This window comes from Oncorhynchus mykiss, chromosome 18 (genome assembly GCF_013265735.2).
Source record: "Oncorhynchus mykiss isolate Arlee chromosome 18, USDA_OmykA_1.1, whole genome shotgun sequence".
NCBI lineage: Eukaryota > Metazoa > Chordata > Actinopteri > Salmoniformes > Salmonidae > Oncorhynchus > Oncorhynchus mykiss.
Window position 1 is genome coordinate 73420266 of NC_048582.1, and position 26755 is coordinate 73447020.

The 26755-nt window shown below is 42.2% G+C and overlaps 1 protein-coding gene across 1 annotated transcript; it reads right to left on the bottom strand.

The window, feature by feature from the left end:
• Positions 1–13449: 13449 nt before the first annotated feature.
• Positions 13450–24897, bottom strand: LOC110496758 (sodium-dependent neutral amino acid transporter B(0)AT1). Its single transcript, XM_021572791.2, has 12 exons — positions 24386–24897; positions 21895–22035; positions 20066–20203; positions 18984–19165; positions 18574–18684; positions 18377–18489; positions 18070–18198; positions 17254–17410; positions 16961–17162; positions 16549–16708; positions 15058–15220; positions 13450–14242 (listed from the first exon to the last, which is right to left on the bottom strand). The coding sequence occupies exons 1-12, from the start codon at positions 24585–24587 to the stop codon at positions 14030–14032; spliced, it is 1911 nt and encodes a 636-aa protein (XP_021428466.2). The 5' UTR covers positions 24588–24897; the 3' UTR covers positions 13450–14029.
• Between the last annotated feature and the right edge of the window lie 1858 nt (positions 24898–26755).

The following is a 26755-nucleotide window of genomic DNA, read 5'->3' on the forward strand; positions in this document are numbered from 1 at the left end:
TCTTATCTGTAAATTATTTTCTCACAGGTTTTATACCCTCATGTCAGAAGTGGGCGTAACCGCCTTTTAGGGCAATTCTCTGGGCATACCTAGTTAAGAGGAAAGGTCTAGATTTGACTCAAATCCAATTTTAGACAACTAACTTCACATTTCACCTTTACCAAAACATTCTCTTTGATTTGGACATTTTCCATACAACGTACAATGTATAAACATCAAACATATACTAGGTAAACTGTTGATGTTACAATGTTTTTGTAATAACATCATCTATTAACCTCTAATAACAAAACAAAAATGACATACATTTTCATATCCCATCTATCGTCATGACCACCATTGTGGCTGACGGAAACCATTGTCCCAAATTCCTTCATTTCATGTTTAATGTTCTGAGGCTGGTTCTTCATAGTAACAGGACAAAGGAATGTGTCTGTGGCCTGAGATTTACAAGGGGCGTGAGGGGTCATAAAACCCCCAGATCTCTCCTCCTCTGTTGGGGTTGAGAGATAATCTGTAGGGTTGTGGTCTCCTGTAACCTGACCTGATCAGGACAGTCATGACAGTCTTAACCATGATAACTGACCCTCCAATGTTAAACCAAGGAGATGAATTTCCTCAACAGGCTCAGTGGTCACATTCTTTATGTTCTCCAATTGAGGTCTTAGAGAGTGTTTTTAATCAAATGAAATACTTTTAGTTGCAGATGTATTTCAGACCTGTTTGTTATGAATCACCCATTCTGTAACTAACTCATTATTTAGAGGTTCAGTGAGCTCAAACTGGCTTTGGAATCATCTGAATCATTCTAGCTTTGTGTTTAAGACCAGTGGCAAATAACTTGTAAAAATAGAGAAGAGTAATGGCCCAAGGCAACTGCCCTGAGGGACACCCCCACTACACATCTGATGTTAGAGAATCTTCCATTGAAGAACACACTCTGGGTTCTATTGGTTAAGTAACTATCCAACCAACCATATGATGGCAGGTGATGTAAAATCATATATAGTGAGTTTCTTCAATAACAATTTATAATCAATAACATCAAAGGCTGCACTGAAATCTAACAACACAGTTCCAACTATCATCTTATCCTTGTCTTTTAACCAATCATCCTTTATCTGAGTTAGTTGTGAAGAGAGCACGACAAAGCCTATTCCCCCTCAGGAAACTAAAAAGATTTGGCATGGGTTCTGAGATCCTCAAAAGGTTCTACAGCTGCCTGGTATGGCAACTGCTCGGTCTCCGACCGCAAGGCACTACAGAGGGTAGTGAGGCTAAGCTTCCTGCCATCCAGGACCTCTATACCAGGCGGTGTCAGAGGAAGGCCCTAAAAATGGTCAAAGACCACAGCCACCCCAGTCATAGACTGTTCTCTCTGCTCTCTGCCACGGACAAAAAGGCTTCTCAACAGCTTTTACCCCCAAGCCGTAAGACTCCTGAACAAGTAATCAAATGGCTACCCGGACTATTTGCATTGTGCCCCCCCTCCCTTTTACGCTGCTGCTACTCTCTTTTCATCATAAATGCACAGTCACTTTAACTACACCTACATGTACATATTACCTCAATTAGCATGACTAACCAGTGCTTGTATATAGCCTCTCTACTGTATATAGCCTCTCTACTGTATATAGCCTCTACTGTATATAACCTCTACTGCATATAGCCTCTCTACTGTATATAACTTCTCTACTGTATGTAGTATCTCTACTGTATATAGCCTCGCTACTGTATATATCCTCTACTGTATATAGCCTCTACTGTATATAGCCTCTCTACTGTATATAACCTCTCTACTGTATATAGCCTCTCTACTGTATATAGCCTCTCTACTGTATATAGCCTCTCTACTGTATATAGCCTCTCTACTGTATATAGCCTCTCTACTGTTATATAGCCTCTCCACTGTTATATAGCCTCTACTGTATATAGCCTCTACTGTCTATACCCTCTCTACTGTATATAGCCTCTCTACTGTATATAGCCTCTCTACTGTATATAGCCTCTCCACTGTATATAGCCTCTACTGTATATAGCCTCTACTGTCTATACCCTCTCTACTGTATATAGCCTCTCTACTGTATATAGCCTCTCTACTGTATATAGCCTCTCTACTGTATATAGCCTCTCTACTGTATAAAGCCTCTCTACTGTATATAGCCTCTCTACTGTATATAGCCTCTCTACTGTATATAGCCTCTACTGTATATAGCCTCTCTACTGTAAATAACCTCTCTACTGTATATAGCCTCTCTACTGTATATAGCCTCTCTACTGTATAGCCTCTCTACTGTATATAGCCTCTCTACTGTATATAGCCTCTCTACTGTATATCGCCTCTCTACTGTATATAGCCTCGCTACTATATATAGCCTCTCTACTGTATATAGCCTCTCTACTGTATATAGCCTCTCTACTGTATATAGCCTCTCTACTGTATATAGCCTCTCTACTGTATATAGCCTCTACTGTATATAGCCTCTCTACTGAATATAACCTCTCTACTGTATATAGCCTCTCTACTGAATATAACCTCTCTACTGTATATAGCCTCTCTACTGTATATAGCCTCTCTACTGTATATAACCTCTCTACTGTATATAGCCTCTCTACTGTATATAGCCTCTCTACTGTATATAGCCTCTCTACTGTATATACCCTCTCTACTGTATATAGGCTCTATACTGTATATAGCCTCTCTACTGTATATAGCCCCTCTACTGTATATAGCCTCTCTACTGTATATAGCCTCTACTGTATATAGCCTCTCTACTGTATATAGCCTCTCTACTGTATATAGCCTCTACTGTATAAAGCCTCTACTGTATAAAGCCTCTCTACTGTATATAGCCTCTCTACTGTATATAGCCTCTCTACTGTATATAGCCTCTACTGTATATAGCCTCACTACTGTATATAGCCTCTCTACTGTATATAGCCTCTCTACTGTATAAAGCCTCTACTGTATATAGCCTCTCTACTGTATAAAGCCTCTACTGTATATAGCCTCTCTACTGTATATAGCCTCTCCACTGTATATAGCCTCTACTGTATATAGCCTCTACTGTCTATACCCTCTCTACTGTATATAGCCTCTCTACTGTATATAGCCTCTCTACTGTATATAGCCTCTCTACTGTATATAGCCTCGCTACTGTATATATCCTCTACTGTATATAGCCTCTACTGTATATAGCCTCTCTACTGTATATAACCTCTCTACTGTATATAGCCTCTCTACTGTATATAGCCTCTCTACTGTATATAGCCTCTCTACTGTATATAGCCTCTCTACTGTATATAGCCTCTCTACTGTTATATAGCCTCTCCACTGTTATATAGCCTCTACTGTATATAGCCTCTACTGTCTATACCCTCTCTACTGTATATAGCCTCTCTACTGTATATAGCCTCTCTACTGTATATAGCCTCTCCACTGTATATAGCCTCTACTGTATATAGCCTCTACTGTCTATACCCTCTCTACTGTATATAGCCTCTCTACTGTATATAGCCTCTCTACTGTATATAGCCTCTCTACTGTATATAGCCTCTCTACTGTATAAAGCCTCTCTACTGTATATAGCCTCTCTACTGTATATAGCCTCTCTACTGTATATAGCCTCTCTACTGTATATAGCCTCTACTGTATATAGCCTCTCTACTGTAAATAACCTCTCTACTGTATATAGCCTCTCTACTGTATAGCCTCTCTACTGTATATAGCCTCTCTACTGTATATAGCCTCTCTACTGTATAACGCCTCTCTACTGTATATAGCCTCGCTACTATATATAGCCTCTCTACTGTATATAGCCTCTCTACTGTATATAGCCTCTCTACTGTATATAGCCTCTCTACTGTATATAGCCTCTCTACTGTATATAGCCTCTACTGTATATAGCCTCTCTACTGAATATAACCTCTCTACTGTATATAGCCTCTCTACTGAATATAACCTCTCTACTGTATATAGCCTCTCTACTGTATATAGCCTCTCTACTGTATATAACCTCTCTACTGTATATAGCCTCTCTACTGTATATAGCCTCTCTACTGTATATAGCCTCTCTACTGTATATACCCTCTCTACTGTATATAGGCTCTATACTGTATATAGCCTCTCTACTGTATATAGCCCCTCTACTGTATATAGCCTCTCTACTGTATATAGCCTCTACTGTATATAGCCTCTCTACTGTATATAGCCTCTCTACTGTATATAGCCTCTACTGTATAAAGCCTCTACTGTATAAAGCCTCTCTACTGTATATAGCCTCTCTACTGTATATAGCCTCTCTACTGTATATAGCCTCTACTGTATATAGCCTCACTACTGTATATAGCCTCTCTACTGTATATAGCCTCTCTACTGTATAAAGCCTCTACTGTATATAGCCTCTCTACTGTATAAAGCCTCTACTGTATATAGCCTCTCTACTGTATATAGCCTCTCCACTGTATATAGCCTCTACTGTATATAGCCTCTACTGTCTATACCCTCTCTACTGTATATAGCCTCTCTACTGTATATAGCCTCTCTACTGTATATAGCCTCTCTACTGTATAAAGCCTCTCTACTGTATATAGCCTCTCTACTGTATATAGCCTCTCTACTGTATATAGCCTCTCTACTGTATATAGCCTCTACTGTATATAGCCTCCCTACTGTAAATAACCTCTCTACTGTATATAGCCTCTCTACTGTATATAGCCTCTCTACTGTATAGCCTCTCTACTGTATAAATCCTCTCTACTGTATATAGCCTCGCTACTATAAATAGCCTCTCTACTGTATATAGCCTCTCTACTGTATATAGCCTCTCTACTGTATATAGCCTCTCTACTGTATATAGCCTCTCTACTGTATATAGCCTCTACTGTATATAGCCTCTCTACTGAATATAACCTCTCTACTGTATATAGCCTCTCTACTGAATATAACCTCTCTACTGTATATAGCCTCTCTACTGTATATAGCCTCTCTACTGTATATAGCCTCTCTACTGTATATAGTCTCTACTGTATAAAGCCTCTCTACTGTATATAGCCTCTACTGTATATAACCTCTCTACTGTATAAAGCCTCTCTACTGTATATAGCCTCTCTACTGTATATAGCCTCTCTACTGTATATAGCCTCTCTACTGTATATAGCCTCTCTACTGTATATAGGCTCTATACTGTATATAGCCTCTCTACTGTATATAGCCCCTCTACTGTATATAGCCTCTACTGTATATAGCCTCTCTACTGTATATAGCCTCTCTACTGTATATAGCCTCTACTGTATAAAGCCTCTCTACTGTATAAAGCCTCTCTACTGTATATAGTCTCTCTACTGTATATAGCCTCTCTACTGTATATAGCCTCTCTACTGTATATAGGCTCTATACTGTATATAGCCCCTCTACTGTATATAGCCTCTCTACTGTATAAAGCCTCTCTACTGTATAAAGCCTCTCTACTGTATAAAGCCTCTCTACTGTATAAAGCCTCTCTACTGTATATAACCTCTCTACTGTATATAGCCTCTCTACTGTATATAGTCTCTACTGTATATAGCCTCTCTACTGTATATAGTCTCTACTGTATAAAGCCTCTCTACTGTATATAGCCTCTACTGTATATAACCTCTCTACTGTATATAGCCTCTCTACTGTATATAGCCTCTCCACTGTATATAGCCTCTACTGTATATAGCCTCTACTGTCTATACCCTCTCTACTGTATATAGCCTCTCTACTGTATATAGCCTCTCTACTGTATATAGCCTCTCTACTGTATATAGCCTCTCTACTGTATAAAGCCTCTCTACTGTATATAGCCTCTCTACTGTATATAGCCTCTCTACTGTATATAGCCTCTACTGTATATAGCCTCTCTACTGTAAATAACCTCTCTACTGTATATAGCCTCTCTACTGTATATAGCCTCTCTACTGTATAGCCTCTCTACTGTATATAGCCTCTCTACTGTATATAGCCTCTCTACTGTATATAGCCTCTACTGTATATAGCCTCACTACTGTATATAGCCTATCTACTGTATATAGCCTCTCTACTGTATAAAGCCTCTACTGTATATAGCCTCTCTACTGTATAAAGCCTCTACTGTATATAGCCTCTCTACTGTATATAGCCTCTCCACTGTATATAGCCTCTACTGTATATAGCCTCTACTGTCTATACCCTCTCTACTGTATATAGCCTCTCTACTGTATATAGCCTCTCTACTGTATATAGCCTCTCTACTGTATATAGCCTCTCTACTGTATATAGCCTCTCTACTGTATATAGCCTCTCTACTGTATATAGCCTCTCTACTGTATATAGCCTCTACTGTATATAGCCTCTTTACTGTAAATAACCTCTCTACTGTATATAGCCTCTCTACTGTATATAGCCTCTCTACTGTATAGCCTCTCTACTGTATAAAGCCTCTCTACTGTATATAGCCTCGCTACTATAAATAGCCTCTCTACTGTATATAGCCTCTCTACTGTATATAGCCTCTCTACTGTATATAGCCTCTCTACTGTATATAGCCTCTCTACTGTATATAGCCTCTACTGTATATAGCCTCTCTACTGAATATAACCTCTCTACTGTATATAGCCTCTCTACTGAATATAACCTCTCTACTGTATATAGCCTCTCTACTGTATATAGCCTCTCTACTGTATATAGCCTCTCTACTGTATATAGTCTCTACTGTATAAAGCCTCTCTACTGTATATAGCCTCTACTGTATATAACCTCTCTACTGTATAAAGCCTCTCTACTGTATATAGCCTCTCTACTGTATATAGCCTCTCTACTGTATATAGCCTCTCTACTGTATATAGCCTCTCTACTGTATATAGGCTCTATACTGTATATAGCCTCTCTACTGTATATAGCCCCTCTACTGTATATAGCCTCTACTGTATATAGCCTCTCTACTGTATATAGCCTCTCTACTGTATATAGCCTCTACTGTATAAAGCCTCTCTACTGTATAAAGCCTCTCTACTGTATATAGTCTCTCTACTGTATATAGCCTCTCTACTGTATATAGCCTCTCTACTGTATATAGGCTCTATACTGTATATAGCCCCTCTACTGTATATAGCCTCTCTACTGTATAAAGCCTCTCTACTGTATAAAGCCTCTCTACTGTATAAAGCCTCTCTACTGTATAAAGCCTCTCTACTGTATATAACCTCTCTACTGTATATAGCCTCTCTACTGTATATAGTCTCTACTGTATATAGCCTCTCTACTGTATATAGTCTCTACTGTATAAAGCCTCTCTACTGTATATAGCCTCTACTGTATATAACCTCTCTACTGTATATAGCCTCTCTACTGTATATAGCCTCTCCACTGTATATAGCCTCTACTGTATATAGCCTCTACTGTCTATACCCTCTCTACTGTATATAGCCTCTCTACTGTATATAGCCTCTCTACTGTATATAGCCTCTCTACTGTATATAGCCTCTCTACTGTATAAAGCCTCTCTACTGTATATAGCCTCTCTACTGTATATAGCCTCTCTACTGTATATAGCCTCTACTGTATATAGCCTCTCTACTGTAAATAACCTCTCTACTGTATATAGCCTCTCTACTGTATATAGCCTCTCTACTGTATAGCCTCTCTACTGTATATAGCCTCTCTACTGTATAACGCCTCTCTACTGTATATAGCCTCGCTACTGTATATAGCCTCTCTACTGTATATAGCCTCTCTACTGTATATAGCCTCTACTGTATATAGCCTCTCTACTGAATATAACCTCTCTACTGTATATAGCCTCTCTACTGAATATAACCTCTCTACTGTATATAGCCTCTCTACTGTATATAGCCTCTCTACTGTATATAACCTCTCTACTGTATATAGCCTCTCTACTGTATATAGCCTCTCTACTGTATATAGCCTCTCTACTGTATATAGCCTCTCTACTGTATATAGGCTCTATACTGTATATAGCCTCTCTACTGTATATAGCCCCTCTACTGTATATAGCCCCTCTACTGTATATAGCCTCTCTACTGTATATAGCCTCTACTGTATATAGCCTCTCTACTGTATATAGCCTCTCTACTGTATATAGCCTCTCTACTGTATATAGCCTCTCTACTGTATATAGGCTCTCTACTGTATATAGCCTCTCTACTGTATATAGCCTCTCTACTGTATATAGCCTCTCTACTGTATATAGGCTCTATACTGTATATAGCCTCTCTACTGTATATAGCCCCTCTACTGTATATAGCCTCTACTGTATATAGCCTCTCTACTGTATATAGCCTCTCTACTGTATATAGCCTCTACTGTATAAAGCCTCTCTACTGTATAAAGCCTCTCTACTGTATATAGTCTCTCTACTGTATATAGCCTCTCTACTGTATATAGCCTCTCTACTGTATATAGGCTCTATACTGTATATAGCCCCTCTACTGTATATAGCCTCTCTACTGTATAAAGCCTCTCTACTGTATAAAGCCTCTCTACTGTATAAAGCCTCTCTACTGTATAAAGCCTCTCTACTGTATATAACCTCTCTACTGTATATAGCCTCTCTACTGTATATAGTCTCTACTGTATATAGCCTCTCTACTGTATATAGTCTCTACTGTATAAAGCCTCTCTACTGTATATAGCCTCTACTGTATATAACCTCTCTACTGTATAAAGCCTCTCTACTGTATATAGCCTCTCTACTGTATATAGCCTCTACTGTATATAACCTCTCTACTGTATAAAGCCTCTCTACTGTATATAGCCTCTCTACTGTATAAAGCCTCTCTACTGTATATAGCCTCTCTACTGTATATAGCCTCTACTGTATATAACCTCTCTACTGTATAAAGCCTCTCTACTGTATATAACCTCTCTACTGTATAAAGCCTCTCTACTGTATAAAGCCTCTCTACTGTATATAACCTCTCTACTGTATAGAGCCTCTCTACTGTATATAACCTCTCTACTGTATATAACCTCTCTACTGTATAAAGCCTCTCTACTGTATATAACCTCTCTACTGTATATAACCTCTCTACTGTATAAAGCCTCTCTACTGTATAGAGCCTCTCTACTTTTTACAGTTGTATTTATTTCTTTACTAATCTATTTTTCACCTAATACCTTTTTTTTTTTTTTACTTAAAAATTATGCTGTTGATTAGGTCCTGTCAGTAAGCATTTCACTGTAAGGTCCACCTACACCTGTTGTATTCGGCACACGCGACATTAATGTTGATTTGATTTGCAGTAGAAGTTGAGTGTCTCTATATGCTGAAAGTCTCTAGTTTAAGACGTACAGTGCAGAAATCGCTCTGCCATTTCCCGGTCGCTCTGCCATTTCCCGGTCGCTCTGCCATTTACCTGGTCGCTCTGCCATTTCCTGGTTGCTCTGCCATTTCCCGGTCGCTCTGCCATTTACCTGGTCGCTCTGCCATTTCCTGGTCGCTCTGCCATTTCCCGGTCGCTCTGCCATTTACCTGGTCGCTCTGCCATTTACCTGGTCGCTCTGCCATTTACCTGGTCGCTCTGCCATTTACCTGGTCGCTCTGCCATTTCCTGGTCACTCTGCCATTTACCTGGTCGCTCTGCCATTTACCTGGTCGCTCTGCCATTTACCTGGTCGCTCTGCCATTTACCTGGTCGCTCTGCCATTTCCTGGTTGCTCTGCCATTTCCTGGTCGCTCTGCCATTTCCTGGTCGCTCTGCCATTTCCTGCTCGCTCTGCCATTTCCTGCTCGCTCTGCCATTTCCTGCTCGCTCTGCCATTTCCTGCTCGCTCTGCCATTTCCTGCTCGCTCTGCCATTTCCTGCTCGCTCTGCCATTTCCTGCTCGCTCTGCCATTTCCTGCTCGCTCTGCCATTTCCTGCTCGCTCTGCCATTTCCTGGTTGCTCTGCCATTTCCTGGTTGCTGCATTTTATATATTTTTTCGTTCTTACTAATTTCAGTTTATGACAAAACAAGTTGTTTAAAGAATCATTGTATCTATTCTATTATTATTATATATATATATATTATATAACCATCTAATCTAATGTGAAATATGTTTTCCATAAAGAAATATAGTACTTTCAGCTGTTGGAAGTTGGTGAACAAAACCGAAAGTAAAAGAAGACGCATTAACAACATTTTAAAGAACGGAATGCGTAGAATTAGCGCACGTAGAACATATCTACTGCTTCTTAGACTTGTTTTCAATGAAAATGACAGATCTATAACCCACATTTCTATGTTAATTTGGTCGGGGTCTCCCAAAAAACGTTACATATTGCAGCTTTGAAATCAAATCAAATGTATTTATAAAGCCCTTCGTACATCAGCTGATATCTCAAAGTGCTGTACAGAAACCTAGCCTAAAACCCCAAACAGCAAGCAATGCAGGTGTAGAAGCACGGTGGCTAGGAAAAACTCCCTAGAAAGGACCAGAACCTAGGAAGAAACCTAGAGAGGAACCAGGCTCTGAGGGGTGGCCAGTCCTCTTCTGGCTGTGCCGGGTGGAGATTATAACAGAACATGGCCAAGATGTTCAAATGTTCATAAATAACCAGCATGGTCAAATAATAATAATCACAGGCAGAACAGTTGAAACTGGAGCAGCAGCACGGCCAGGTGGACTGGGGACAGCAAAGGCACGCTGACTGCAGAAATATCCACGTGAGCCGTTGTGTTGTTGTCTGTGTCGAACTGCTTTGCTTTATCTTGGCCAGGTCGCAGTTGTAAATGAGAACTGGTTCTCACCTGGCCTACCTGGTTATATATAGGTGAAATAACTAAATAAATCCCTGAGCTACAGTCTGACTCTAGGCTCCGCCCACTGTGACGCACCGCAAATGATGAGGAAGCTCATGTCCATCCTCGGATTCAAGTGCCACGCCCTCTTCCTGGACTTTAAAGTGAGTCGGGCTCTGCTATTGGCTATGACCACCTGTCAATCAACTGTCTGTCCACTCTCTCCACGGCCTACATGAAATGTGTGACCACAAACAGCCACAGTAAACAAAGGAGAGGGACTTTAGCCTCTCTGTCTGAAAGAAACCCAGATAGACACACCAGCAGATTGATGGTTAACTAGCTAACCACTAACATAGTTTATAGATACTGTAATAAATCTTAGCAGCTATGATATAGTAATGGTCATTTCTCTATGGTTAATGTTTTCCTGGGTTTTATGAATGAATTTTTTGGGGGGATTACATTTTATCTCTAACGGAATCAATCATTTATTTTCTTGTTCACCTTTATTCCAAGAGTGGACACATTCCATTTCATTCAGTAACCTCCTTTACTTCTAATCAGCGATACTTTCTGTGGTTTTGGGGCATTAGGTTCCATGCCTATGCCCAGAGTTTGCCCTTTGGTCAGAATGTGGACTGAAACCACGCTTACTTCCTCAATCTGATCTGGGACATGTCAGAGTACACCAACCAACTAGTCAAACTCTGAAACAAAGGCAAGCCTGAGCTTTTTGTTACATAATATAGGATTCTCCATACTTCTGTCGTTTTAGCTTCCATCTGCCTTTCACATCCTCCATCTCTATCCACTCATTGTCACTGTTGTCTTCATTAGCTAAATGTGCTGATGACTGTGCTGATAATGAAAGTATCTTTCTCACTGGTGCCACTTGCCCAGGTCTGTCTTTAGGCTGTGAAAGGCTCTCCATCGTGATTTCACAGTCTACGCCAACTCATCTACAGAGCTCCGTTTGCGTTGCGTTCCCATATTTCAGCTGCACAAATACGTCTCCTTTGAGTAGATCCTAACAGGTGTTCCCTCTAGTATGAGACAGTCAAACTAATATACTGGTTGAATTCACTTCTCAATTCAATTTACACATACAGTGGCAATGCAGAAGGATTCATCCCCCTTGGCGTTTTTTCTATTTTGTTGCATCGCAACCTATAATTTAAATAGATTTTCATTTGGATTTCATGTAATGGACATACACAAAAAAAATACAAATTGGTGAAGTGAAATGAAATAAATAATTTGTTTAAGAAAATGTTCAATAATTAAAAATGGAAAAGTGGTGTGTGTATATGTATTCACCCCCTTTGCTATGAAGCCCCTACATAAGATCTGGTGCAACCAATTACCTTCAGGAGTCACATAATTAGTTAAGTGTCACATGATCTGTCACATGAGCTCAGTATATATACACCTGTTCTGAAAGGCCCCAGGGTCTGCAACACCACTAAGCAAGGGGCACCACCAAGCAAGCGGCACCATGAAGACCAAGGAACTCTCCAAACAGGTCAGGGACAAAGTTGTGGAGAAGTACAGATCAGGGATCGGATATAAAAAAATTCTGAAACTTTGAAAATCCCATGGAGCGAAGCACCATTAAATCCATTATTAAAAACTGGAAAGAATATGGCACCACAACAAACCTGCCAAGAGAGGGCCGCCCACCAAAACTCACGGACCGGGCAAGGAGGGCATTAATCAGAGAGGCAACAAAGAGACCAAAGATAACCCTGAAGGAGCTGCAAAGCTCCACAGCGGAGATTGGAGTATCTGTCCGTAGGACCACTTTAAGCCGTACACTCCACAGAGCTGGGGTTTACGGAAGAGTGTCCAGAAAAAAGCCATTGCTTAAAGAAAAAAATTAGCAAACCTGTTTGGTGTTTGCCAAAAGGCATGTGGGAGACTCCCCAAACATATGGAAGAAGGCACTCTGGTCAGATGTAGTTTTTTGGAAAATGCTTTGTCAGTCACAAACCCAACACCTCTCATCACCCAAATAACACCATCCCCACAGTGAAGCATGGTGGTGGCAGCATCATGCTATGGGGACGTTCTTCATCGGCAGGAACTGGGGAAATGGTCTGAATTGAAGGAATGATGGATGGCTCTAAATACAGGGAAATTATTGAGGGAAAACTGTTTCAGTCTTCCAGAGATTTGAGACTGGGACGGAGGTTCACCTTCCAGCAGAACAATGACCCTAAGCATACTGCTAATGCAACACTCAAGTGGTTTAAGGGGAAACATTTAAATGTCTTAGAAAGGCCTAGTCAAAGCCCAGACCTCAATCCAATTGAGAATATGTGGTATGACTTAAAGATTACGGTACACCACCAGAACCCAACCAACTTGAAGGAGCTGGATCAGTTTTGCATTGAAGGATGGGCAAAAGTCCCTGTGGCTAGATGTGCCAAGCTTATAGAGACATACCCCAAGAGACTTTCAAAAGATGTCTCTACAAAATATTGACTTTGTTATGCATGCTTTGTTATGCATGCTCAAGTTTTCAGTTTTTTTTGTCTTATTTCTTGTTTGCTTCACAATAAAAAAAGTATTTTACATCTTAAAAATGGTAGGCATGTTGAGTAAATCAAATGATACAAACCACCAAAATATCAATTTTAATTCCAGGTTGTAAAGGCAACAAAATAGGAAAAAAGCCAAGGGGGGTGAATACTTTCGCAAGCCACTGTATGTTTACATTGCCAAAGCAAGTAAAATGCAGAGCATTCGGAAAGTATTCAGACCCCTTGACTTTTTCCACATTTTGTTAAGTTACAGCTGTCAGAGTCTATCTAAAAGATAGCGAAGGAGTCGGGCCCAGGACACAGATAAGAGTAACAATCACTGATTTACTCCAAAACGTAACAAAATCCCGTTCCAAACAAGGACAAAACAGGACTCAAAATACATCACACCGGAATACAACGAAAGACAATCACGCACAAAACAGAAAGGGAAACGAGAGGGTTAAATACGGAACATTAATTATGAGATGGGAACCAGGTGTGTAAAGAGACAAAACAAAAGGAAAAATGAAACATGGATCGGTGGCGGCTAGAAAGCCGGTGACGTCGACCGCCGAACGCCGCCCGAACAAGGAGAGGGAACAACTTTGATGGAAGTCTTGACAGTACCCCCCCCCACCCCGTTGACACGCGGCTCCAGCAGCGTGCCGACACCGACCTCGGGGACGAATCCCCCGAGCTGACAAGGTAAAAACAACTTTTCATTGAAATCCAGAACTGAAGGTGAACCTGTTACTTTTAGTCCATCGGTTTTTCTATCATCTGTATTTTAGCAGAGACAGAGTTGATGGTGTCTTCTCTGAAGCCGTTGTCTTTCTGGCAGCAGCGGTTGTAGGTGAATTTGAATATGGCGACTCCAGGGACAGCCAGACTGGGAATGCCAGCCAAAATAAATATGATGAAGTAGATCCAGTCGGGATACTGACGGTCTGCCAGAGTAGGGAACTCCTCCTAGAACCAGATGAAGGAAATCAGGGAACAACAAAATAACTTATTTTCTTAAATTAACTTGGTTTATCCTAAATAGTGTTTTCATTTGTTGATAATTGATTCATCTTGGATAATCCAGAACTAAAGTTTTGCGTAATTAGTTTAGATTCTGGATTAAGTTCCGGGTCCATACTGTGTTAAGAGAACCGGAACGAACTCTTCAATACGGGCCATTCTACTGCCATTGTTTGTCTATGGAGATCGCATGGCGGCGGGCTCGATTTTATACACCCGTCAGCAATGGGTGTGGCTGAAATGGACGAATCCACTCATTTGATTGGGTGTCCACATACGGCTATATATCCTGTATAATGTATCAACTTCAAAAAACTGTTGACAACTTTAGATACATTTCCAATCTAGATACTAAAGAGTTGTTGTGGCATAAGAGCAACAAATGGTTTAAACTTCAACAAGTGAAAGTCTTTACTTAGAATAAGGGAGAAAATGCATACAAGTCCATGTCGGCATCATCTATGGGCCCTGGTCTAAAGTAGTGCACTACTACTCTATAGACTCTGGTCTAAAGTTGTGCACTACTACCCTATAGACCCTGGTCTAAAGTAGTGCCCTACTACCCTATAGGCCCTGGTCTAAAGTAGTGCCCTACTACCCTATAGGCCCTGGTCTAAAGTAGTGCACTACTACCCTATAGACCCTGGTCTAAAGTAGTGCACTACTACCCTATAGACCCTACACAGCGAATATGGTGCCATTTGGGACGCAGATATGATATCAACAACATTCATGAACTATTTCCTGTCAACAAGACTTACCGCTTCCTGGTCCCATACGAGGTAGGTCAGCTCTCCGCTGACCTGGGTGACGAAGTAGAAGATGAAAATCACCAGCATGATGACTGGACTGACGAACCTCCAAGTCACCTGCCAGAACAGGTTGGGCTTGTGTCCAATCATGAACTCTATGTCTGCGTTAAACCTGTCGGAGAAGGAGAGTGAATTAACTGGGATTTCGATGTTCCAATGGCTGGTTATCAGAGTGAAAGTTCCCCATGATATCTAATGAAGAGGAATATGCACACTGTGATACATGTTTGATGTAACCCAACAGGTCTAATGAAGACCTAAGGTGTACTCAGGCGCGCAACATTCACTGGGGACATGCCCCCCCCACATCCTGAAATTGCATTTTTGAGGCTTCTAATGTTAATATGCATGAAACCAAGGCTTTTATGGTTACAGAAGTTAACAAATGAGAGCACCTGGGGAGTGGGAGTGGAGCTAGGCACTGCAGGGCCTGGATTAACCTCTACATCACCAGAGGAACAGAGAGTAAAAGGAGCAGGTTTCTGGGCACGAAAGCATAGGTTCAAGGCATAGTGTACAGACAAAGATAAGGTAGGATGTGAGTACATTGGAGGTAAACTTAGGCATTGAGTAATGAAGAGAGAGATATAGTCTCTAGAGACTTTTAAACCAGGTGATGTCATCGCATATGTAGGAGGTGGAACAACATGGTTGGTTAAGGCAAATTGAGCAGGGCTAGAGGCTCTACAGTGAAATAAGACAGTAAAATAAACCCACTACAATAAGACAGTATTAGGTCCAGTGAGTGGTTGGGCTGACTGGGGACAAGGCGATTCAGACAGTTAGCAGGCCGATGCTAACACGCTAACAGTTAGTAGGCCGGGGCTAAACAAGCTAGCAGTTAGCAGACCGGGGCTGGCAAGCTTGCAGTTAGTAGACCAGGGCTAGCAAGTTAGCCTTTGGGGGACGTTGCGATGGCGGTAAGTCTGTTTTTGCCTCTTCGTAAGGTGACGTCGTTACACCAGTTGTGGAATTAGTAGGGTTCCAAGTAGCTCTAGGTAGCTAGCAGGCCTAGCAGGTTAGCAGAATGGGCCTTCAGCGGGCGTCGCGCCTGAGGGGCCTGTTGGAATCCTCGGGCAGATTATGTCAGTATTCCAGTCGTAGAGGATCGGTGGGGTTCTGTGCCCCGTACCGGCAGTAGAAGGGGACCGGATATTGTAGCCCAGGAGTGAGCCGGAAGATGGGTCTAGCATGGGCTAGCCCCAGGCTAGTTGGTGCTAGCTCCGGGACGAAAACGTTAGCCAGGAGTAGTCAACCCGGGTTGCGGTTAGCTAGCTATGATGATCCAGATGAAAAAATATTAAGAATACCCCTTGAATGAGTAGGTGTGTCCAAACGTTTGACATCTACAGTACATCTCCATGTAAGCTTTGACAATTAGGTATTTTCTATTCTATTCAGTTCTATTTTATTTTGTGGTGTTTCAGTATCTGGACTCACCTGTCGATCCCGTAGATGTAAACAACAGACACCATTTCACAGAAGGCGATGACTAGGAGAGGGATGGAGCCGGCAAAGCCGTCGAACAGAGCCAGCCAGTAGTTACCAGACCGCTGGGTGAATATGAGAGCGACCGTGAAGCAAACGATACAAGTGACGCCTGAAAGAAGACGAAACAAAGACATTTGTTTAAACGGCGACAGCCAAGGTTCTATCATTGGTGCTCAACCTCATTGGATGTTCAGAGGGATACTCCCTTAAAGGTGCGTGCGCAGAGAGGTTAAAGGTCAACAACAAGCTTGTGATCTCAACCCCTGAACAACTGGGATGTTGGAGACAATGCCTTGGTTTGAAGACATTTTGATTTAGTGCTGTTTAGAAGAAGAAATGTCAGCTTCTGTGTGTCACTAACCTGTTAAGACTTCTTTGGGCCACTTGGGGAAGATGTTGAGATCCTGAAGGGGCACCACGACCCCCTCTATGTTCCCAAACATGGTGGACAGTCCCAGACAGAAGAGCATAATGAAGAACAGGATGGACCAGAGAGGAGAGACAGGCATCTTGGTGATGGCTTCTGTGAACACGATGAAGGCCAGACCAGTTCCCTCCACACCCTACAGGGAACACAGTACGGGCATAAGAAAGTTCTGGTGTCCCTTAGAGTAAATGATGTGTCTTGGATTGGACATGGTGTAATTTCACTACCTGACTGAGAAACTGCTGTAGATCACAGGTCTTCAGGTTTAATCCCTGGATGATATCTGGCGATGTGCTGTTGAAATGTTGAAGAACTTCCTCATAGTTGTTCTCAGTGAGGAAGTGCTCAGGGAGATCAAATGCATTCACAAGGGCCGTGGTGTTACTAGGAAGAGAACACATTCAGCAGGGCCATGATGTCACAAGGAAGAGAACACATTCAGCAAGGCCATGATGTCACAAGGAAGAGAACACATTCAGCAGGGCCATGATGTCACAAGGAAGAGAACACATTCAGCAGGGCCATGATGTCACAAGGAAGAGAACACATTCAGCAGGGCCATGATGTCACAAGGAAGAGAACACATTCAGCAGGGCCATGATGTCACAAGGAAGAGAACACATTCAGCAGGGTCATGATGTCACAAGGAAGAGAACACATTCTGCAGGGCCATGATGTCACAAGGAAGAGAACACATTCAGCAGGGCCATGATGTCACAAGGAAGAGAACACATTCAGCAGGGCCATGATGTCACAAGGAAGAGAACACATTCAGCAGGGCCATGATGTCCACAAGGAAGAGAACACATTCAGCAGGGCCATGATGTCACAAGGAAGAGAACACATTTAGCAGGGCCATGATGTCACAAGGAAGAGAACATATAGAAGTAAACACCAAACTCATTAGATTATCTTCCTGTAATCCCTAATTATTAAATCCAATTTTGACATAAACTTGACAGTGTTGTCAACAAATATGAGTTCAATCTACATTGAATTTGATTGAAAATATGGATTCAACCAAGACGGAACTAGGAATTTACCCATCCGAGCAGTCGTCAAACTTCTCCGTGGCCCTGAAGCCTATGATGGAGTAGATGACGGTAGCAGAGTAGACGGAGGTGGCTCCGTTGATGATGGAGATGATGACAGCATCCTGTTCACAGTTGTTGCTGGAGAAACAGACAATGGAAGAAAATGACTGAAATTATTTGAAGAGATTAAAAGACAAGATCCTTGGGAATAATGTATATGAGCATCTGTGATTTACTCTCTGCACGGATGAGGATTCAGTCGCAATAAAAGTAAAAAAAAAATAAAAAAAAAACATTTTAATAAGGAGTTGCTTACTGTACAGAGTTGTAGCTGGAGAATGAGATGAGACCTCCGAAGGCCAAGGAGAAAGAGTAGAACACCTGTGCCCCTGCATCCAGCCAGGTAGACGGGTTCATCAACTCATTCACCTGGAGAAATAGAAAACAGTTAGACCTAAAGAAATCAGCCTTTGTGTTGATTTTAGTGGCACGACAACGTTAATGCGTACGTACGTCGGGCGTGAAGAGGAACTTGACTCCATCCAGAGAACCTTTGAGAGTCAGTCCTCGGATCAGGAAGATGGTGAGCACCAAGTAGGGCAGAGTGGATGTTATGTACACAGCCTGACGAGAAGGAGAGAGAGATTCTAAAACTGTTACACAAACTGAATCCAGAACCACTTATGAAATGAGACAGAGAGAGAAAGAGAAAGAGAGACAGAGAGAGAGAGAGAGAGAGACAGAGAGAAAGAGACAGAGAGAAAGAGACAGAGAGAGAGACAGAGAGAGAAAGAGAGAGAGAGAGAGATACAGAGAAACATCAGCAATAAGACAACTGGCACCCATTCCCAAGGCAAGCCATTATTTTTTACTGAAATTTGACCTCCCTCATAAACAGGGAGAGAGTGAATCTGAGCTGGTACCTTGCCAGTAGTCTCAATCCCCCTGATACAGCAGACATAGAGTAAGGTCCAGGCAGACACCAGGGCTAGCACCATCCACCACTGAAGGCCTCCAGATAAATCTATGGCCGTAGAGGTGTTCAGTGTCTCTCTGTACCAGAAGTAATCCACTGAGGAGCTCCGTGCGCATTCTGACACCAGACCTGCAGGGGGCCGATATTCAAACTGTTTCTGTCTGGATCTAAGAATGATAACAGCTAAGATGAAAATGAGATAGAAGTTGGGTCGGTCTAAATTCTCAATGTTTGTCTAGCTAGCGATCTTACTGCCAATGTATTCAGCATGATACAGAATGAAAAAGCATGATTCAGCATAGATGAGACGAGTCAAAAACACCTCAAAACAACATGGTATTAATAACAGCTACCTACGATTCCCCCTCAAGGCAGCTTCTTGTCATTGTTGCTAGCTTAGTTATACGTAGCTATATATATATCATATATATTTATTCATATAGTTATAAGCTAGTTGCTAGCTATCCATCTTAAATAATAACACACAGACACATCTTCCCCATGGACGTGTGTGCATCGTTTTCGTGACGACGTCAGTTAACCCGTGAGCTGAGCCTGCTTGCTATCATGCTGTTATTAGGCTAGCTAGCTAAGTTTAGATATCTTTTTTGGGGTCCAGGTTTTGATGATACTGTAGTGAATTCACGGGGGGGTCGCCCTGACCGGGACTCTGTCAAGCCAACACCTCAAACCTTTACGCCTAGAGGTCTGAACATCGTAACCGAGGTAGCTGGGTAACCGAGGTAGCTAGGTAACTGAGGTAGCTAGGTAACTGAGGTAGCTGGGTAACTGAGGTAGCTAGGTAAACGAGGTAGCTGGGTAACTGAGGTATCTAGGTAACCGAGGTAGCTGGGTAACCGAGGTAGCTGGGTAACTGAGGTAGCTAGGTAACCGAGGTAGCTAGGTAACCGAGGTAGCTGGGTAACCGAGGTAGCTGGGTAACCGAGGTAGCTAGGTAACCGAGGTAGCTACGTATTGAGTTAAGGTCGCTACCAATACCAACTGTTACTCATGAAGGAAATTCTGTACCTGTCTTGTTTGCATTGAGGGGACACTGACTCCAAGGCAAGGGGTCCTGGAAGGAGTTGAAGAGGTACCACATGATCCAGGCCATGATGGTGTTGTAGTACATCCCAACCAGGAATGATACCAACATGGAGGCAATACCTGTTTCAGAACCAATGTTATTTACATTCCCTGTACATTCCAGTGAATTATAAGCATATTAAAGTGTATTCAAGTATGCTATGTCTAAGTATATACAGTATACAGAGTATCAGTCAAAAGTTTGGACACACATACTCATTCAAGGGTTTTTCTTTATTACAACAAAAAAACTGTTTTGTACATTGTAGAATAATAGTGAATACATCAAGACTATAAAATAACACAGATGGAATCATGTAGTAACCAAAAAAGTGTTGAACAAATCAAAATATATTTTTGATTTTTCAAAGTAGCCACCCTTTGCCTTGATGACAGCTTTGCACACTCTTGGCATTCTCTCAACCAGCTTCATGAGGAATGATTTTCCAAAACAATGGAAAGTGTTTCCACATATGCAGAACACTTGTTGGCTGCTTTTCCTTCACTCTGCGGTTCAACTCATCCCAAACCATCTCAAGTGGGTTGAGGTCGGGTGATTGTGGAGGCAGCACTCCATCACTCTCCTTCTTGATCAAACAACTCTTAAGGAGCCTGGAGGTGTGTTTTGGGTCATTGTTAAAAAAATGAATGATAGTTCCACTATGCGCAAACCAGATGGGATGGCATATCGCTGCAGAATGCTTTGGTAGCCATGCTGGTTAAGTGCGCCTTGAATTCAAAATAAATCACAGACAGTGTCACCAGCAAAGCACCCCCACACCATCACACCTCCTCCTCCATGCTTCACAGTGGGAACCACACATGCGGAGATCATCCGTTCACCTACTCTGCATCTCACAAAGGCACGGCGGTTCGAACCAAAACTCTCAAATTTGGACTCATCAGACCAAAGGACAGATTTCTACCGGTCTAATGTCCATTGCTCTTGTTTCTTGGCCCAAGCAAGTCTCTTTTTGTTATTGGTGCCCTTTAATAGTGGTTTCTTTGCAGCAATTATGGCGGTCCTCATGAGAGCCAGTTTCATCATAGGACTTCATGGTTTTTGTGACTGCACTTGAAGAAACTTTCACATTTCTTGGAACTTTCCGGATTGACTGACCTTCATGTCCTAAAGTAATAATGGACTGTCATTTCTCTTTGCTTATTTGAGCTGTTCTTGCCATAATATGGACTTGGTCTTTTACCATATAGGGCTATCTTCTGTATACCACACCTACCTTTTCACCACACAACTGATTGGCTCAAAGCATTAAGAAGGAAAGAAATTCTACAAATGGAATTCTACAACTTTGCACAGCTGTTAATTGAAATGCATTCCAGATGACTACCTCATTCAGCTGGTTGAGAGAATGCCAAGAGTGTGTAAAGTTGTCATCAAGGCAATGGTGGCTACTTTGAAGATTCTCAAATAAACTTTGATTTGATTTGAAATGTAAAATATACGTTGATTTGTTTATCACTTTTTTGGTTACTACATGATTCCATATGTGTTATTTCATAGTTTGGATAGCTTCACTATTATTCTACAATATAGAAAATAGTACAAATATAGCAAAACTCTTGAACGAGTCGCTGTTTCCAAACTTTTGACTGGTACTGTATGTTTAAGTATGCTATACATAATACATAATATGGCAAAACATAAAAACATAGCCACTTATAACCATATTCCTGAAGCCACAAGGGTTTTGTCAGACATGATCACAGGAATTCCACACAGATACCGTAATCAGGAATGGTCTGTCACCCACCAATGCCAGTGAGGTAAGGGTTGACAGAGCCCCACACCCCGACACTGCCGCTCCTGAGGCGCTGTCCGATGGCAAACTCCAGGTGCAGCAGTGGAATCCCCTCCAGAACCAGCAGGATCAGGAACGGGATCATAAACGCTCCTGGGAACATAAGATCAGGAATGGAATCATAAAACGCTCCTGGGAAAACAGGATCAGGAATGGAATCATAAACGCTCCTGGGAACACAAGATCAGGAATAGAATCATAAAACGCTCTTGGGAACACAAGATCAGGAATAGTATCATAAAACGCTCCTGGGAACACAGGATCAGGAATAGAATCATAAACGCTCTTGGGAACACAAGATCAGGAATAGTATCATAAAACGCTCCTGGGAACACAGGATCAGGAATGGAATCATAAATGCTCCTGGGAACACAGGATCAGGAATGGAATCATAAAATGCTCCTGGGAACACAAGATCAGGAATGGAATCATAAACGCTCCTGGGAACACAAGATCAGGAATGGAATCATAAAACGCTCCTGGGAACACAGGATCAGGAATGGAATCATAAAATGCTCCTGGGAACACAGGATCAGGAATGGAATCACAAAACGCTCTTGGGAACACAAGATCAGGAATAGTATCATAAAACGCTCTTGGGAACACAGGATCAGGAATGGAATCATAAACGCTCCTGGGAACACAAGATCAGGAATAGAATCATAAAACGCTCTTGGGAACACAAGATCAGGAATAGTATCATAAAACGCTCCTGGGAACACAGGATCAGGAATGGGATCATAAAACGCTCCTGGGAACACAAGATCAGGAATAGAATCATAAAACGCTCTTGGGAACACAAGATCAGGAATAGTATCATAAAACGCTCTTGGGAACACAGGATCAGGAATGGAATCATAAACGCTCCTGGGAACACAGGATCAGGAATGGAATCATAAACGCTCCTGGGAACACAGGATCAGGAATGGAATCACAAAACGCTCCTGGGAACACAAGATCAGGAATGGGATCATAAAACGCTCCTGGGAACACAGTATCAGGAATGGAATCACAAAACGCTCCTGGGAACACAAGATCAGGAATGGGATCATAAAACGCTCCTGGGAACACAGTATCAGGAATGGAATCATAAACGCTCCTGGGAACACAAGATCAGGAATGGAATCATAAAACGCTCCTGGGAACACAGTATCAGGAATGGAATCATAAACGCTCCTGGGAACACAGGGTCAGGAATGGAATCACAAAACGCTCCTGGGAACACAGGATCAGGAATGGGATCATAAACGCTCCTGGGAACACAGGATCAGGAATGTAATCAAAAACGCTCCTGGGAACACAGGATCAGGAATGGGATCATAAAACTCTCCTGGGAACACAAGATCAGGAATGGAATCATAAACGCTCCTGGGAACACAGGATCAGGAATGGGATCATAAACGCTCCTGGGAACACAGGATCAGGAATGTAATCATAAATGCTCCTGGGAACACAGGATCAGGAATGGGATCATAAAACGCTCCTGGGAACACAAGATCTGTAATGGAATCATAAACTCTCCTGGGAACACAAGATCAGGAATGGGATCATAAACGCTCCTGGGAACACAGGATCAGGAATGGGATCATAAACGCTCCTGGGAACACAGGATCAGGAATGGGATCATAAAACGCTCCTGGGAACACAAGATCAGTAATGGAATCATTAACGCTCCTGGGAACACAGGATCAGGAATGTAATCATAAACGCTCCTGGGAACACAGGATCAGGAATGGAATCATAAAACGCTCCTGGGAACACAAGATCAGGAATGGAATCATAAATGCTCCTGAGAACACAAGATTGGAATTGGAATCTCTTGTTGGTTGTTTTGATCAGTTGACAAATCAACAATAGTCTACTGAACACATTTCCAATATTGCAACAGTAGCAGGTGTATTATTGTGTTATCCAAGTCTTAGTGTTGAAGATGTTCAGATAATCACAATTTTAAATTAACTCTCCAGTGAAAAATCCCTCTTTTAAAAGTTCTCATATATCTTATTTTTTTAACCTTTATTTAACTAAGCAGGTCAGTTAAGAACAAATTCTCATTTTCAACGACGGCCTAGGAACAGTGCGTTAACTGCCTGTTCAGGGGCAGAACGACAGATTTGTACCTTGTCCAGCTCGGGGGTTGTTCAAACCCGGTTACTAGTCCAACCACTAGGCTACCCTGCTGCCCCAGTTACTTTAAAGTGTTATTACCCAAACAATGTTGTTGACTCGTCCTACGTTTGACATTTTAGTTATTCAGTAGACGTTTTCATCCAGAGCAACTAGGTCTAAGTGCCTTGCTCAATGTAATGTTTTGTAATCTCCCTGTAGTTTGTAGTTTTCCCTATTTCATTTCTACTGTGAAAAAATACGTATCTCAAAATCCTTTTCATTAATTTACAAAAATGTTGCATACAATCAAACCCACTCCCTCTTTCTCCCCTACCTCCTCCATGGCTCTGACACAGGTAAGGGAACCTCCACACGTTCCCCAGCCCCACACAGAAGCCCACACAGGTCAGCATGTACTGGGTCTTGTTGTCCCATTTGGGCCTGTCCCCAGCCTCCTCTTTCTCCATCCTCTCCAGCTCCTTATGAGACGGGATCCGGTCATCCAGACCTGGGTTGGGCAGCTTGGGGAATCTCATGGCAACCGGCTAGATAGTGAAGTCTTCCTCACCCAATGAAGATACAGTTCTCCGTCTCTCTCTCTCTCTTGTTCTCCGTCTCTCTCTCTAGTTCTCTTTCTCTTTCAGCTGCTGGCTTTTTTGTTCACCCAGAAAGGGTCTCAGGATGGTTGTAAACAACAAAAGGAACTGAATGGCCTCTCTACTGTCAGCTGGTTGACTGCCGAGTGTATCTAGCCTCTCTACTGTCAGCTGGTTGACTGTTGCGTGTGTCCTGCCTACCTTGTGTGGCCTTTACCCTCTAAATGTCTTATTTCAAGGGGGACTGTCACAGCAATTCTGCTGAACTTTGGTTTCACAGTGGCTTCAGTTATCTGAGGATTGATCTGAGCCAGTGAGATATTATACACATCGTCAGCAGGTTGTGTCGGCTAAAAGGTCAGCCATCTTTATAATGGTTAAAACATCACGGGAAGAGCAGTCGCGTAATTGGCATTGTTTTTCCAGACGGAAGCGAGGGTCCACATCCAAAATGGCAGCCTATTCCTTATTGGAACGCTCTAGAACAATAGAACGCTCTAGAACAATAGAATGCTCTAGAACAATTGAACGCTCTAGAACAATAGAATGCTCTAGAACAATAGAACGCAGAAAGGAATGTGGTCTAGCTCAGAACGCTCTAGAACAATAGTACGCTCTAGAACAATAGAACGCAGAAAGGAATGTGGTCTAGCTCAGAACGTTCTAGAACAATAGTACGCTCTAGAACAATAGAACGCAGAAAGGAATGTGGTCTAGCTCAGAACGCTCTAGAACAATAGAACGCTCTAGAACAATAGAACGCAGAAAGGAATGTGGTCTACCTCAGAACGCTCTAGAACAATAGAACACAGAAAGGAATGTGGTCTAGCTCAGAACGCGCTAGAACAATAGAACGCAGAAAGGAATTGGTCTAGCTCAGAACGCTCTAGAACAATAGAACGCTCTAGAACAATAGAACGCAGAAAGGAATGTGGTCTAGCTCACCCGCGACTTAAAGGTCACTGATGCTGTGTTCTCATTTACCAACGTGTTGACACATTCTTCCCATCAACACTCATCTTTCCATGTACATAGTAGTACGGAGTGGCAAATGTGGACTAATTAAGCCTGTTCTATTTACACGATCTGTACAGTCTACTTCTAGTTTAAAGGTCCCGGACAGTCATTTTGATTCCCATGTAAAATAGCCTTTTGAGTAACTAAAATATCACCTGTAATATAGGGGGGTGGGGGTTGAACATTTTTGAAAAAGTACATTTTCTCTCAGGACTAACTACCAGGAAGTTTGAAAAGACAGGCTGAGTGGGCAGGGAGCTTCATGAGCTTGTCTTTGACTGACAGCTCTTTGAAACACCTACGTCAAGAAACTTAGATGCCGTTAGCAGCGTTGCAGTTAGCAGCGTTGCAGTTAGCAGCGATGCAGTTAGCAGCGTTGCAGTTAGCAGCGATGCAGTTAGCAGCGTTGCAGTTAGCAGCGTTGCAGTTAGCAGCGTTGCAGTTAGCAGCGATGCCGTTAGCAGCGTTGCAGTTAGCAGCGATGCAGTTAGCAGTTAGCAGCGTTGCAGATAGCAGCGATGCAGTTAGCAGCGATGCAGTTAGCAGCGTTGCAGTTAGCAGCGATGCAGTTAGCAGCGATGCAGTTAGCAGCGATGCAGTTAGCAGCGTTGCAGTTAGCAGCGATGCAGTTAGCAGCGTTGCAGTTAGCAGCGTTGCAGTTAGCAGCGTTGCAGTAAAACCATCTCAAGCTAATTTGGTGAAACACAAATCAACTCAAACAACATTGAAATTGCATCAAAGATGTCAATTTTTTATATATATATATATCTCCCGTCTGGCATGTCTCTTGTGATGCGGTTCACAGCAGCACTGACAGATGTGTTGACATGACAACTGTGTCAAGGGTTTTGAACAACCCCCCCCCCCCCCCCTTGAAGACCTAGCTAGCCAGTAAGTAGCTACACCCAGACAGATGAAAGGGGAAAGATATCTAAGTATCTTTGACATGGATAAATAGTGTAGATGTTTTATTATCTTTTGCTAACACCCGACAGTAAAATGTTGGCACCAGTAGAGTAGATATCTAGCAATATAAACCACACCCCTCTGCAAACACACCTTCTCTGATGTTGGTTACAAGATGTTCTTAT

Excerpts from the sequence above, each read along its gene's own strand:
- LOC110496758 (XM_021572791.2), bottom strand. The coding sequence starts at position 24,587 with ATGAGATTCCCCAAGCTGCCCAACCCAGGTCTGGATGACCGGATCCCG. Across the intron at positions 18,199-18,376 it reads TCCAGCTACAACTCTGTACA|CAACAACTGTGAACAGGATG; the intron begins GTAAGCAACTCC and ends CTGTTTCTCCAG. Across the intron at positions 17,411-18,069 it reads TTTGACGACTGCTCGGATGG|TAACACCACGGCCCTTGTGA; the intron begins GTAAATTCCTAG and ends TTCTCTTCCTAG.